Source organism: Chelonoidis abingdonii, chromosome 20, assembly GCF_003597395.2.
Source record: "Chelonoidis abingdonii isolate Lonesome George chromosome 20, CheloAbing_2.0, whole genome shotgun sequence".
Classification (NCBI taxonomy): domain Eukaryota; kingdom Metazoa; phylum Chordata; order Testudines; family Testudinidae; genus Chelonoidis; species Chelonoidis abingdonii.
Genome location: NC_133788.1, coordinates 23,773,700 through 23,785,767, shown reverse-complemented (window position 1 = coordinate 23,785,767; position 12,068 = coordinate 23,773,700). Strand labels below are relative to the sequence as shown.

General features: G+C 57.0%; 1 protein-coding gene across 1 annotated transcript in view; it reads left to right on the top strand.

Moving 5' to 3' along the window:
- Nucleotides 1-466: 466 nt before the first annotated feature.
- SARM1 (sterile alpha and TIR motif containing 1) overlaps nucleotides 467-12,068 on the top strand; it is a 13,765-nt gene continuing 2,163 nt past the window's right edge. The window contains exons 1-8 of the mRNA XM_032773763.2: nucleotides 467-1,087; nucleotides 6,885-7,503; nucleotides 7,765-7,977; nucleotides 8,560-8,651; nucleotides 9,164-9,399; nucleotides 9,577-9,679; nucleotides 10,153-10,342; nucleotides 10,463-10,584. Coding sequence (XP_032629654.1) covers nucleotides 630-1,087; nucleotides 6,885-7,503; nucleotides 7,765-7,977; nucleotides 8,560-8,651; nucleotides 9,164-9,399; nucleotides 9,577-9,679; nucleotides 10,153-10,342; nucleotides 10,463-10,584 — 2,033 coding nt within the window. The 5' untranslated portion in view covers nucleotides 467-629. The remainder of the gene's footprint in view (nucleotides 1,088-6,884; nucleotides 7,504-7,764; nucleotides 7,978-8,559; nucleotides 8,652-9,163; nucleotides 9,400-9,576; nucleotides 9,680-10,152; nucleotides 10,343-10,462; nucleotides 10,585-12,068) is intronic.

Sequence of the window (12,068 nt, the reverse complement as noted above, 5' to 3'; positions counted from 1 at the left end):
CTGGGGGGGGCAGAGGGGGAGTTCTGGGTGAGCAGGGCCTGAGGGGAAGGCTGCCATCCCTGCTCAGTGGATTGCCAGAGCATCTCTGGTGGCAGCAGGAGGAGGGGATGTTGTTGCCATGGGGACAGATCCTCCTTGTAGGGGCGGGACCTGAGCTGGGTGACATCATCCCCAGAGGACGTGGGAGGATGCTGAGCCGACAGCAGGCAGAGCCTGGATGGGTCTGGAGCAGGCAGTGCGGGCAGCAGCTGCCATTCACTCACCTGGTCCTGAGAGCTCTGCATCCGGGCAGCGGCAACAGCATCCGCGTCTGGGAGGGGAGAGAGAGAGTTGGCACACGCCAAGCACTGCAGCTGGTACCCGGCCCAGCTCAACCCCTCCTCCTCCGCCAGTCCAGCCTCCTTCCCCCAGCTTTCACCCGCTTTGTTCTCCATCCCTCCCGTCTCCTCCATCTCCCCTCTGCTGCTCTCGCTCCTCCAAGGGCACCAGGCCGTGCAGCCTCTGGCCTGCCCAGGGGCCCATGCACAGCGCTTTGCAGCTAACTTTGTGCCCTCCAGGACGAGCCCTAGGCCAAGGCTCCCGTACCCTCCTGTGGAGTCTGAGCTGGGATGCTGCTCTAGGGGCTGCCCATGGTTCTCACCCTGCTCATCTCCATCTATAAACTGTGCCGGTTTTTTGCCATGTCCAGTTCGGAGAGGGCGTTAGCGCCTGAGTCCATGAGCCAGGCATGCTTGTGGTCCGGGTCTGGGGTGAGGGCTGCAACCCACCGAGAAGTGTCCCCTGGGGTGAGCACAGATGTCCAGGTGGCTCTGGATCGGATCCTCCCTGATCTGCACCTGGCCATATCCTCCATGAAGCAGGCAGCCGACCCTGAGGATCTCAGGAAGGGGATCACAGAGATCTTCCAGCTGGTGGAGGAGGCCTGGGTGATGCCCACCCTGGGGAGAGATGTGGCCAAAGCTCTGTGTGATGTGATCCGCCTGGAGGGGGGCCTGGACCTGCTGCTGAATCTGCTCCAGGCAACAGAGCTGGAAACCAAGTGCCAGGCAAGCCAACTCGTGGAGCAGATCCTGGTGGCAGAAAACAGGTGAGTCTGCAAAGGGCACAGACTCAGGAGAGCCCCCCCAGAGCCCTCCCCCCAGATCCCTCCCCCAGCACACTCACATACACCCACAGAGCCCTACCCCCAGCACCCTCTCCTGCAGAGAGACATGCCCAATAACAGACCCACAGCCCAGCCCCCAGACATCCCCCACCCACTGCACATACAGAGCACAGAGATCCCCAGCACATCCCACAGAGACACCTCCCCCCTAGAGCAGGAACATCCCACACAGAGACCCCCCAGCACAGACATCAGCCACCAAACACACACACTCCACAGACCCCCAGCCCACAGTACGGAGACACCCCAAAACACCCAAGACAGACCACCACACCCGGAGGCACTGCCTCCCTCACACACAGACCACTGCCTATGATCATACAGACCCTGCTTCTGCACACAACTGAGGAAGACACCCCCCTGGCCTCCCCCATGTTTCACACACCCATCTGCCCAAGGGCCCCGCCACCCCTCCCTTCTGTTGTGGACTGTGATGAGCTCCGGGCTGCAGGCTCCTGGGGCAGGGCGTAGAGTCATTCTCACAAACAGGTGACTCCAGCAGCACACACATTTGGGGTCTTTGTCACACCTGGTGTCCCCCCGTTCAGGCCTCAGCAGCGAGGGGGATGTGCCCTTTGGGAGCCGGCTCGCGGCTGAGGCTGCCCAGCATGCTCGGTAGCTGAGAATGATGAACCATGGTTATGATGGTCATGCCTAGGGCCCCCCATTGCCCCACTCTGCTAGGCGCTGTACAGACAGAGGGATGGGCCCATGGATTTGACCAGAAGCCCTAAAGGCTGGGGAGGTGGCAGCCATGACAGAGGGCCTGAGGCAAAGTCCAAGGGACTCGCTGCCTGGGTCAGAGCTCTGGCTGGGAGGTGTGTTTGGTAACACAGAGGGCATGCAAGCCTCTGGCTCCCTGAGCTCCCAGAGCAAAGCTCCTCTGCCCCTCAGGGTGACACTCCCTAGCTAGGGATCTTAGCATGGCGAGGAAGAGATCTTCCTCCAGGAGGGTTTCTGCAGGGCTGTGCTCGGGAATTAGACTCTTCTGCTGGCCTGGCAGACAAGCGGTTAGTGATAAATGTATATTCTCCAGCATAGGGATGGGAGCATGTCTGTGTACAGCATCTGGATCTTCCCTTCTCTAAGTGTGTGCATTCAGATCTCTGCCCCCTTGAGATTGCCAACTCCTTGGGGTGGCGCTGTGCTGTCCCCCACATCTGTGCACCCCTGCACATCCACTGCATCACCAGGGATCATGCGTTCATTGGGACGAGTCACTCCTAACGAGTGAAGCAAGCTAGACACTTGCTAGCACACTCTGGCTGTCGGAGCTACAGGTCCAAATGCTCAGAACAAGTCCCAGGCTCAGCTAACTGAGTCTTGCAGTTCTCAGCCTCTTAGAAAGTAGGCAGGGAGATGAGGACTTCTGCCCTGACATCCATAGGAACCGGCTCAGACACCTCTTGTAGCTGGGTTGGGTCTGACAGCTCCAGCCCTTCTGCTTGGATGAAATGGGACCTGCCCTCCATACTCAGTCACACAGCTCTGCCTGTTCACTCATTTAGCTGAGCACAGGTTTCTTGAGCAGGCAGCACAGAGGGCGGGTTAGTGCCTGGATGAGTTTTCCCACTGTCCTCTCTCTTGCTGCAGCCTGTCTCTGGGCTGGCCTGTGATATCATCTCCCGCAGGGTGCGTCTCATCACAGCCAGTGACCTCAGCCTGCCAGCGCGCCCCAGTGTGCTATACGCTGACAGCCGTGTCCCCTGTGCCAGAGAGCCACTCTCCTTGTCCCCAGGACACTGAGTGGCTGGGGCCAGGGCAGTTGGTTCTAAGCCCTAACTCCCTAGGAGTTCAGTATGTTCTTCGCTCAAGCCTCGGTCTCAGGGCTGCAGATGCCAGGACCATGGGCCAGCAGCTTCACCCAGACTCAGCTCATCTACCCCAAACTCTAGCAGTTCCCTCCTGACTGCTGCCATTGGCTTTTCTGCCCCAGCTGTGAGCTAGGCTGTTGGTTTCCCTGGTTTCCTACCATTATCCCCACATCTTTTCCCTGATCCGTGTGCTGGCTGCCCAGACTCCCCAGCCTGGTTCCTTGCTCCCAGACTGGACTGTATCTGCTCTCGCCTGCTTTGGACAATGCAAACCTAGGATCTTGGACCCTGTATGGAGGAGGCCGAGGCAGGAAGACTCTGCAATCTGAGCTGAACTTCTTGCTTTAATGGTTCCCGCAAATCTGACAATCACGTCGTCTATCCCAACTTGGACATTTTCATCCACAATTCCCCTTCCTCTCCTGGTCTCCAGCAGGTTTCCATCCAGCCGCCATTCTGCCTCCTCTTCCAGGACTCAATGCCTGAGCCAGTATGCTCTGCATGCACTCTGCTCCAGTGCTGTTTGATCTGCCACACCTTCACAACTCCTGCCTGCCAGGGCAGCATTGTGTCCAGGCACCAGCAGGCAGTTGAGACTGACACTGCCTTGAATGTCCAGCTGAGGATACGCAGAGCTCCCACGAACGCGGGCTGCACAGCTGGGTGTCCAAAGAGGCTGTCATCAACAGTTAGGGCTCACTTTTCTGGGACAGGAACGGAGGCAGGATTCATGCTTAGAGAGTGAATGCACGAGGCACGTTCTTTGCACATGCATGTGTGTGTGAGGGTAGTGGGACTCGCTGCTATCAGGGAACAGCTGTAATGTACACATTCAGTTCAGGAGCAGGAGGCATTTCTGAGGGCAAAGTCTCCCCTGCAGACGCTGCTTGGTGCAAGTATTGATCAGCATGTACTGCAGCTGGCCCCACTGCAGAGTCTGGGGCTCATCCAAATTCACAGCCTATCCCTTCCCCTTCACTGAGCCCAGTGGTAGCAGTGGGGCCCAGAGGGGCAAAGAGGTTAATGAGGAGAATGCTTTAGGATGTCATTAACATGAAAGGAAACATCAACTCAAAAAGTTTGAATTCAGCCCCTCAGTTCCTGGCAAGGGAGAGCAGCCATTTGGCCCCACTGCCTGCCTCAGCCAGAACCACACGTCCCGCATCCAGGCCAAGAGACGAGTCTGTTCATTCTGTTCCCAGCCAGCCACCTTGCTGCAGCCTAGCAGGCTGTGTTCTGCCCCTAGCAAATGCAGGCTTGGAGTGTCACTGAGCCCAGAACCCCATGGGGGTGACACCAAGGTATCCCCCCTCCCAGCTTTCCCAGGCTGAACACTGAGCTGCAGCACTTCAGACTAACCTTAGGTTCTCAGTCTGCTTCCTGCCATGGCCGCACAAGCTGCCATTTGCAGCAGCTTCTACCCAGAATCCTTTGTAACAGTTCCCATGCTGCAACAAGCTCCGGACGACAGTGCCTAGCCCTAGCCAGAGATTCGGAGAATCCCCATGCACCTGGGGAACCTGGAGACTGGGTGGAAGGGCCTGGACTCTGCACCCCAGCCCCAGGCTGAGTCTGTTTTCCAGAGCTATCGGAAATGATTGCTGTCAAATTTAGCCCCAGGTCACCGTGAGCAGCACAGAGAACAGGAGTTCCCAGAAACACCCGTCTCACCTGCACTGGGGGAGAGAGGGGCTGCCTGGGCTGCATCCAATGGTAGCTCTAGACATTTCGCCGCCGCAAGCACAGCGTCATGCTGCGGGGGGCGCTCTGCCACTCGCCGGTCCCGCAGCTCCGGTGGACCTCTCACAGGCATGCCTGCGAAGGGTCCACCGAAGCCGCAGGACCAGCGGACCCTCCACAGGCATGCCGCCGAAGGCACCCTGCCTGCCGCCCTCCTGGCGACCGGAAGAGCACCCCCCCGCAGCATGCCGCCCCAAGCACGCACTTGGCGTGCTGAGGCCTGGAGCCACCCCTGGCTGCATCCCTCTAATTTGGCAGACAAAGTTGCCGTCTGCCTGCAGGGACTTTGCTGACCCTCCAGCCCACCCCTGTGTGACATCATTGATATAATCTGGCACCAAATCTTGTGCAAAGAGGGTCATATAAGGTGTCTATATGTAGGTATCAAGTTATAATTGAAGTTATGAGTAATGTCTCTATACTGTCTGTATTTTAAATTGTAATGGCTCTATACTGTCTGTATTTTAAATTGTAAACTCGCCAGAGAAGTTGGTGTTAGCTCTGACTAGCCTGCTGATGGCCCATTAAGGACCATCAGCTACACAGTTAACCCATGGAGAGAAGGCAGATCTGCCTTGTAACTCAGCAAAGTATGCAGGGACTTGCCCATATGACTCCAGACTCCATTTTGCTGTAACTTTCCACAGTAAGGACAAAGAGGTTGTTACACCTGGAAAAGTCTATAAAAGGCTAATGTCTCACCTCCATCTGGTCTTCAATCCTGCTTCTTACCTCTGGAGGGACTTTGCTACAAACTGAAGCTCGGACAAAGAACTGATGACCCATCCAAGCTGTGGATGTTCTCCAGAGACTTGATTTGAAACTGCAGTTTACTTCATCACTGCTACAAACCTGGACTAAGATCTTTGCCATTACTGTGTGTAATCGATTCCATTTATCCAATTCTAGCTCTCATCTCTACCTTTTTCCTTTTAAGAATAAACCTTAAGATTTTAGATTCTAAAGGATTGGCAACAGTGTGATTTGTGGGTAAGATCTGATGTGTATATTGACCTGGGTCTGCGGCTTGATTCTTTGGGATCGAGAGAACCGTTTTCTTTTATTGGGGTGCTGGTTTTCATAACCATTCATCCCCAGGACAAGTGGGACTGGTGGTGATACTGGGAGACTGGAGTGTCTAAGGAAATTGCTTATGTGACTTGTGGTTAGCCAGTGGGGTGAAACCAGGGTCCTCTTTGTCCAGCTGGTTTGGTTTGGCAGTGCATCGCTCTCTTCTACCTGTGGTAGAGGTGGAAAAACCCCAGCCTAGGGCTGTAACTGCCCTGTTTAAGCAGTTGTTCCTGAATTGGCACTCTCGGTTGGGTCCTGCCAGAACCAAATCATCACACTCTGTGTGGACGCTGCTCGTCCCAGCCACTGGTTGGAGCTGTGATCAGTATTGACTGCTCCAGTGCTCTCTGCCGGTGCTTGTACTGGACCTGCAATCCGCATTAGCCTATTGCTGATATGGTGCAGAGGCCCCATGCACTCTGTCACAACCTGGCCAGACACCGGTCTGCTGGGAGGGGAAACCTGGCTGGGGAGCAAGTGTCGCTAACAGAGGCTGCTCCCGGCTTCATCTAGCGAACGCCCCCCGTGGGCTCAGAGGCAAGTGAGGAGGGAAACAAGAAGAGGGTTTGAATCTACTGAGCAGGGAGATGGCTGATGGTTGTGGGAGCTTTGCTGAGAAGATGGCGATGGCTGGAGAATTTTAGGGACAAGCCTCATTGGGGGAGGGGAGTCAGGTGCGGTGTAAACCCAGGAAATTCATTTGCTGTTCATGTGATGGCCTGGGATTGGGGAGAGGGAACCCTTGGGAGCTAGGTCTCTGGGCCATGCTTCCTCAGGGGGCTCCGGATGCTCTCTGGATCCAAGAGGATTTGTAAGGCTCTTCAGGCATGAGAACAAAGTAGTTCTTTAGTACCAGCCCTGTATGTATCTAGCCACACTAAGAAGGGGTAGGCAATCCTGGCAGCCTGTCTACATGGGAGACAGCATCCTGGCATCTGTGCCCCTTGGAGGCATTCCACTGCAAATAGAAACCTCTGTCCCTCCTGGGGCAAATGCCAGTCTCTTAGTGCCATGTAAACATTGATGGGTTCAGTCTCTGGTTGCCCTGGCACTGCCATTCTCTTTGGTTTCACCCCTGCTTCTCTTTCTCTCAGGGACCGGATTGCCCGGATTGGGCTGGGGGTGATCCTGAATCTGACCAAGGAGCGAGACAACCCCCAGGTGGCACGCAGCCTCTCAGGTATCCTGGAGCACATGTTCAAACACACTGAGGAGACCTGTTTCCAGCTCATTTCTGACGGGGGCCTGGACGCCATCCTCTACTGGTGCCGCTGGACCGATCTCGTTGTACTGCGCCACTGTGCCATGGCCCTGGCCAACTGTGCCATGTACGGCGGGCAAGCCAACCAGCGGCTGATGATCGAGAAGAACACGGCAGAGTGGCTCTTCCCATTGGTGTTCTCCAAAGATGATGAGCTGATCCGCCTGCACGCATGCCTGGCCATCGCGGTGCTGGCCACCAACAAAGAGATCGAGAAAGAGGTGGAGCGGTCGGGGACCCTGGCGCTGGTGGAGCCCTTCATCGCCTCTCTGGACCCGGAGCGGTTTGCATGCGACTTGCTGGACAGCAGTGACAACAGTCAGGGAAGGACAGCAAAGGACCTGCAGCACCTGGTCCCCTTGCTGGACAGCTCCCGGCTGGAGGCGCAGTGCATCGCTCTCTTCTACCTGTGCGTAGAGGCCGCCATCAAAGCCAGGCAGAAGAAAACCAAGGTAAGGCTGGGTTTGGGGGGGGGCAGAGTTACCTGAGACAAGTAGATGTGGGGGGAGGAGGGGCACTGAGATTGCATCCAAGCAGCCCTGCAGCTTCTGGGAAATGGGGCATCGCTTGCTCCCCCCGTGTGCTCACAGTTCTGCATATTAGGGGGCTGTGGTAGTCCTGAAATGCCTACGTGCCAGGACTGCGTAGCACGAACCAGCGGGAAGGTGCTCAAGGAAACAAGGATGTGATGACTCTTGCTCTTTGGTGCCCAGATTTTCAGTGAAATTGGGGCTGCCCAGAGCCTGAAGAGGATAGTGTGTTACTCCACCAGCAGCACCGCCTCATTGCTGGCCAAGAAGGCACTGCGCATGATGGGTGAGGAGGTGCCTCGACGGATCCTGCCCACCGTCTCCAGCTGGAAACCCACTGAGGTGCAGACATGGCTGCAACAGACTGGATTCAACAAATACTGCCAGAGCTTCCTGGTAGGGCCATGCTTGCGGGGAAAGGGGCAGTGGAAAGGCCCTTTGCTGGGAACACACAAAGAACACACCCTGTAACTATCTGTAATAAGGAACCCTATAGACACACCGTCATCCAGAGCAATGGAGCAATTCATGGCCACTGCCACTCCAGGGCAACGTCTCCACCTGGCACCTTCAGCCTTGAGGACAGCTAGATGGTACTAGACTAGCGTCTTGTCTCACCAGTGCTGCAAGCCCTCCATCCTCACGCACTGCCATCCCAGGGGAGAATCCCTGCCTGATCACAGCTGGGGCAATAGGCCACTGTGTGTCACATGTCACCTGGACCCGATAGCCAGAGCACGTTGGAATTGCAGGAGTCTGGAGGGAGAGGCTGTCAAAGAGCAGTCCCATCTCTGGATGGCAAAGAGAATGGCTTAGGACACTGGAGCTGCCCCATGAGCCCCCATGTGGGCTGCCTACCATACACTGCATGACCATCTCATCCATGTCCCCAGGCTGAGCCTCCTCCCTGGCTCAGGGCTCCATGTGTGTTGTGCAGCAGGTCTTGGTGGGCAGCTTTGAACTCTCCTCTCTTGGCAGGAGCACGAGGTGGATGGGGACTTGCTGCTGCGACTGACGGAGACCGATCTGAGGGAAGATCTGGGGATGGCCTCTAGCATCATCCGGAAGAGGTAGGACCCTTGTGTCCCACAGCAGTCACTGCAGAGACAAGCGGGAGAGTCCAAGGCAAAGACCTTCGCCTCTCCCCTCCTTTCCCTGCTGTGACAGGAGCACCAGAGGCAGCTGCCTTTGACCTCACACTGGGAGAGGCCTAGGTTCTTGGGGCCCTGTGCCCACCTGTGACTCCATCCTGCTGCAGGGGGAGTTCTCAGAAGGTGGCCAGTGCTACAGGGAGTGGCTGGATGGGATGGGCTCTCCTCAGCACAGGAACTGGGATGGGGCCCTGTGTGCTACTCAGAAAGCTGCAGACTGACCCTGGATTCTGCTCCCCTGGCTGCAGGTCCTGCCCCGTCACGTCTCAATGCAGAGATGTTCCATTAGTCAATCAACTGTCTGTGTGCCCATCTCTCTCATGCACCCTTCACCACAGCACCTGGGTGCTCTCTTCTCTTCCCGAGTGCTTGCCTGACTCTGAGCCCCATCAAATCCCTCCCCCCTGTGCTTACATCTATTGACTTGCCAGGTTTTTCCGCGAGCTGACGGAGCTGAAGACATATGCAATTTACTCCACCTGTGACCGCAGCAACCTGGCCGACTGGCTGGGCAGCGTTGACCCCAAGTTCCGCCAGTACACGTACAACCTGGTGACTTGTGGCATCGACCGCAACTTCCTGCACCGTGTGACGGAGGAGCAGCTGCAGGAGGACTGCCGCATCGATGTGGGCTTCCACCGCATGCGCATTCTCTCTGCTGCCAGGGGTAAGGCCCTGCTCCCATCTCAGCAGAGAGACACCAGGGGCCAGTTCGGTCACTGGTCAGTCCCGGCCAGGGCTGGTCAGATCACTGGGTCGGGGTCCGGATAGGACTAGTCTGGCTGCTGGGCGACCGTACACAGATCACCATTAACTCTTCACTGCTATCCACTCTCATATCTAGAAATGCTTCACTCTCCCCTGCCGTGCAGTGGCTGCAAATCCACCTCCGAGGGGCCTGACGTGTTTATCAGCTACCGACGGAGCACTGGCTCCCAGCTGGCCAGGTGAGTGCCGAGGGGATTGCCCCATGCGGACCCACTCCAGGGGAAGGCGCAATGGCCCCCGTTCTGCGTCATGCTGCTGATGGTTTAGGAACGACCCAGGATCTCTCTGCGGGCAGAGAAGGACAGAGCAGCATCTGGAGGGGACAGTGGCTGAGGCTCAGGGAAAGCAGAGCAGACTAGAAGGGGAATGCAGCTCCCAAACCCCATCATGCTTCCCTGCTGATGCTGACTTGCACCTTCCTCATTCTACACCCCTGGTGGCCCAGTCAGAGGCAGGGCTTAAAGCCTCCCTGCCTGTTAGTTCTGTGACAGCCCACACTCCTCGAGCCTGCACAGGCCTGAGCCAGCAGCCACCATCTGGAGGGCTGCAGTTGGCTCTGTGGGAGCCTGTTCTCTGCTCCTCTATCTCACGGTGCCCCTGGCTGAGATGACAAGGATAGGGGGTGCCCTGATGGTGCCTCTTTTGCCCCCAGCCTGCTGAAGGTCCATCTGCAGCTGCATGGCTTCAGCGTGTTCATAGATGTGGAGAAGCTGGAAGCGGGGAAGTTTGAGGACAAGCTGATCCAGAGCGTGATGAGCGCCCGCAACTTCGTGCTGGTTCTCTCGCCAAACACGCTGGATAAGTGCATGGGGGACCCTGATCGCAAGGACTGGGTGCACAAGGTGAGAAGCCCCGGGCAGGAGCTCAGAGGGACTTGGTGGCACTGCAGGAGTGGGAGGGGCTGGAGATGGCTCTGGCTGCCATGTGGGAGCCATGAGCTAAGCTCTGGGCTTTCCCCTCAGGAGATCGTGACAGCTCTGAGCTGTGGGAAGAACATCATCCCTGTGGCTGACCATTTTGAGTGGCCTGATCCACAGGATCTTCCTGAGGACATGAGGGCTGTCCTGAAATTTAACGGCATCAAGTAAGTGCAGGCGGGTCCCTGTCCCAGCCGTGTTCTTGCAGTGGCTGCTGATTTGTGTGGACTGCAGGCAGCGCGATGCAATCTGAGGCGGTGGGCGGGTGAGACAGCAGACGCAGGCCGCTGAATGTCACAAGCTCAGGGCAGGGGGTGCTGCCCTCTCTGCAGCTGGGACCTATCTCATCTGGGAGGTGGAATTTTCTTCTCCTGGTGTCCCTTGAATAATTCTCCTCCTTCCTTGGCCTTTTGGCCCCTCAGCTACCTGCAGGCAGATGTCGTGTCTCCTGTTGTCCTTCAGCCAAGCAGGGCAGACTGAGCGCCTTCCACCCCTCCTCCTGACCCAATCACTCCAGCTCCTTCTTTGCTCCTGCTCTTCTTCTCTGAGCTCTGCTTGCCACTAGTGCAGGATCCCAGACGCGATCCCCAGCACCCGTGGCCCCTTGGCACTTTGAATGGCACCCCAGGAGTTGTGGGGGGGGTCCCTACCGTGCCCATGGCCCAGGCTTCCCAGGGTCGGGAGGTACCTCACTACCACGGGGCCATAGCATGAAGGAGCCTTTTCTGTGCCGCTGTGGTTCAGCTCCCTGCCTCTGCTAGCCACAGGCAACCCAAGCCCTGCCTCTCAGCCCATGTGGGCTCCACTGGCCCTCATGCAGGTGAGCAATAGGACACTCCAACCCCCGCAGTGTCCAGCCCCGAGGCACTGGTCACTCGGGCTGTTCCCAAAGGAACAGCACCTCCAGCTTCCCAGTGACCTGAGACCCAGCTCTGCGTCACACACAGCACTCAGGTTTGCTTCCTGAGAAAGCAAGTGTATGTAGCAGAGAACAGAGATTCATAGAAACACTGGAAACAAAGGATTACCGGTAAAATCAAATCCTTGCATGCCTGAGCCCTGGGCTGCTGCTCACCCCAAAGTCTTTCCCCTGCGCTTTCCCACTGGGATGGCCAAGACCTTGCTTTCATGAGTGCTGGCTGCTCCCCTCCCCCAGGATGTCTGTCTGTTCCTCAGCTATATCCTCTCTCCCCTTTGCTCTTCACCTGAAAACAGACCCCTGGTTACCTCCTCCTGAAGTCTCACAAGCTCCCCCTTAGCTGTTGACTCCGCAGGCTGCCAGACTCCTGCTGGGAGCCACACAACACACAATGGCCAATGGGGGAGAGAAGTGGTGGGATCTGACTTAGGGACACTGTCTGTGGGTGACCCGCCTGTAGCTACAATGCCCTAAGAACACTCTGCCCAGTGTAGACAGACACACGCCTCCTTTCACAGTACCCACACAGCCCGTTAGCAAGGTGGTGATGTGACACCCGCAGGTGATGTTCTGGTGAACTGGAATGAAAACACCACACCCAGAGTTTCCTGTAACCTGTATGCACCCCTGTGCCCTCTGCCAGTTGGCATTGAGGTTCTTTGGTGACAATGGCATCCAGGGGGTCTGACAGTGCCCGTGGCCTGGGCACACTGAACAGTATCCGGGGGGGGG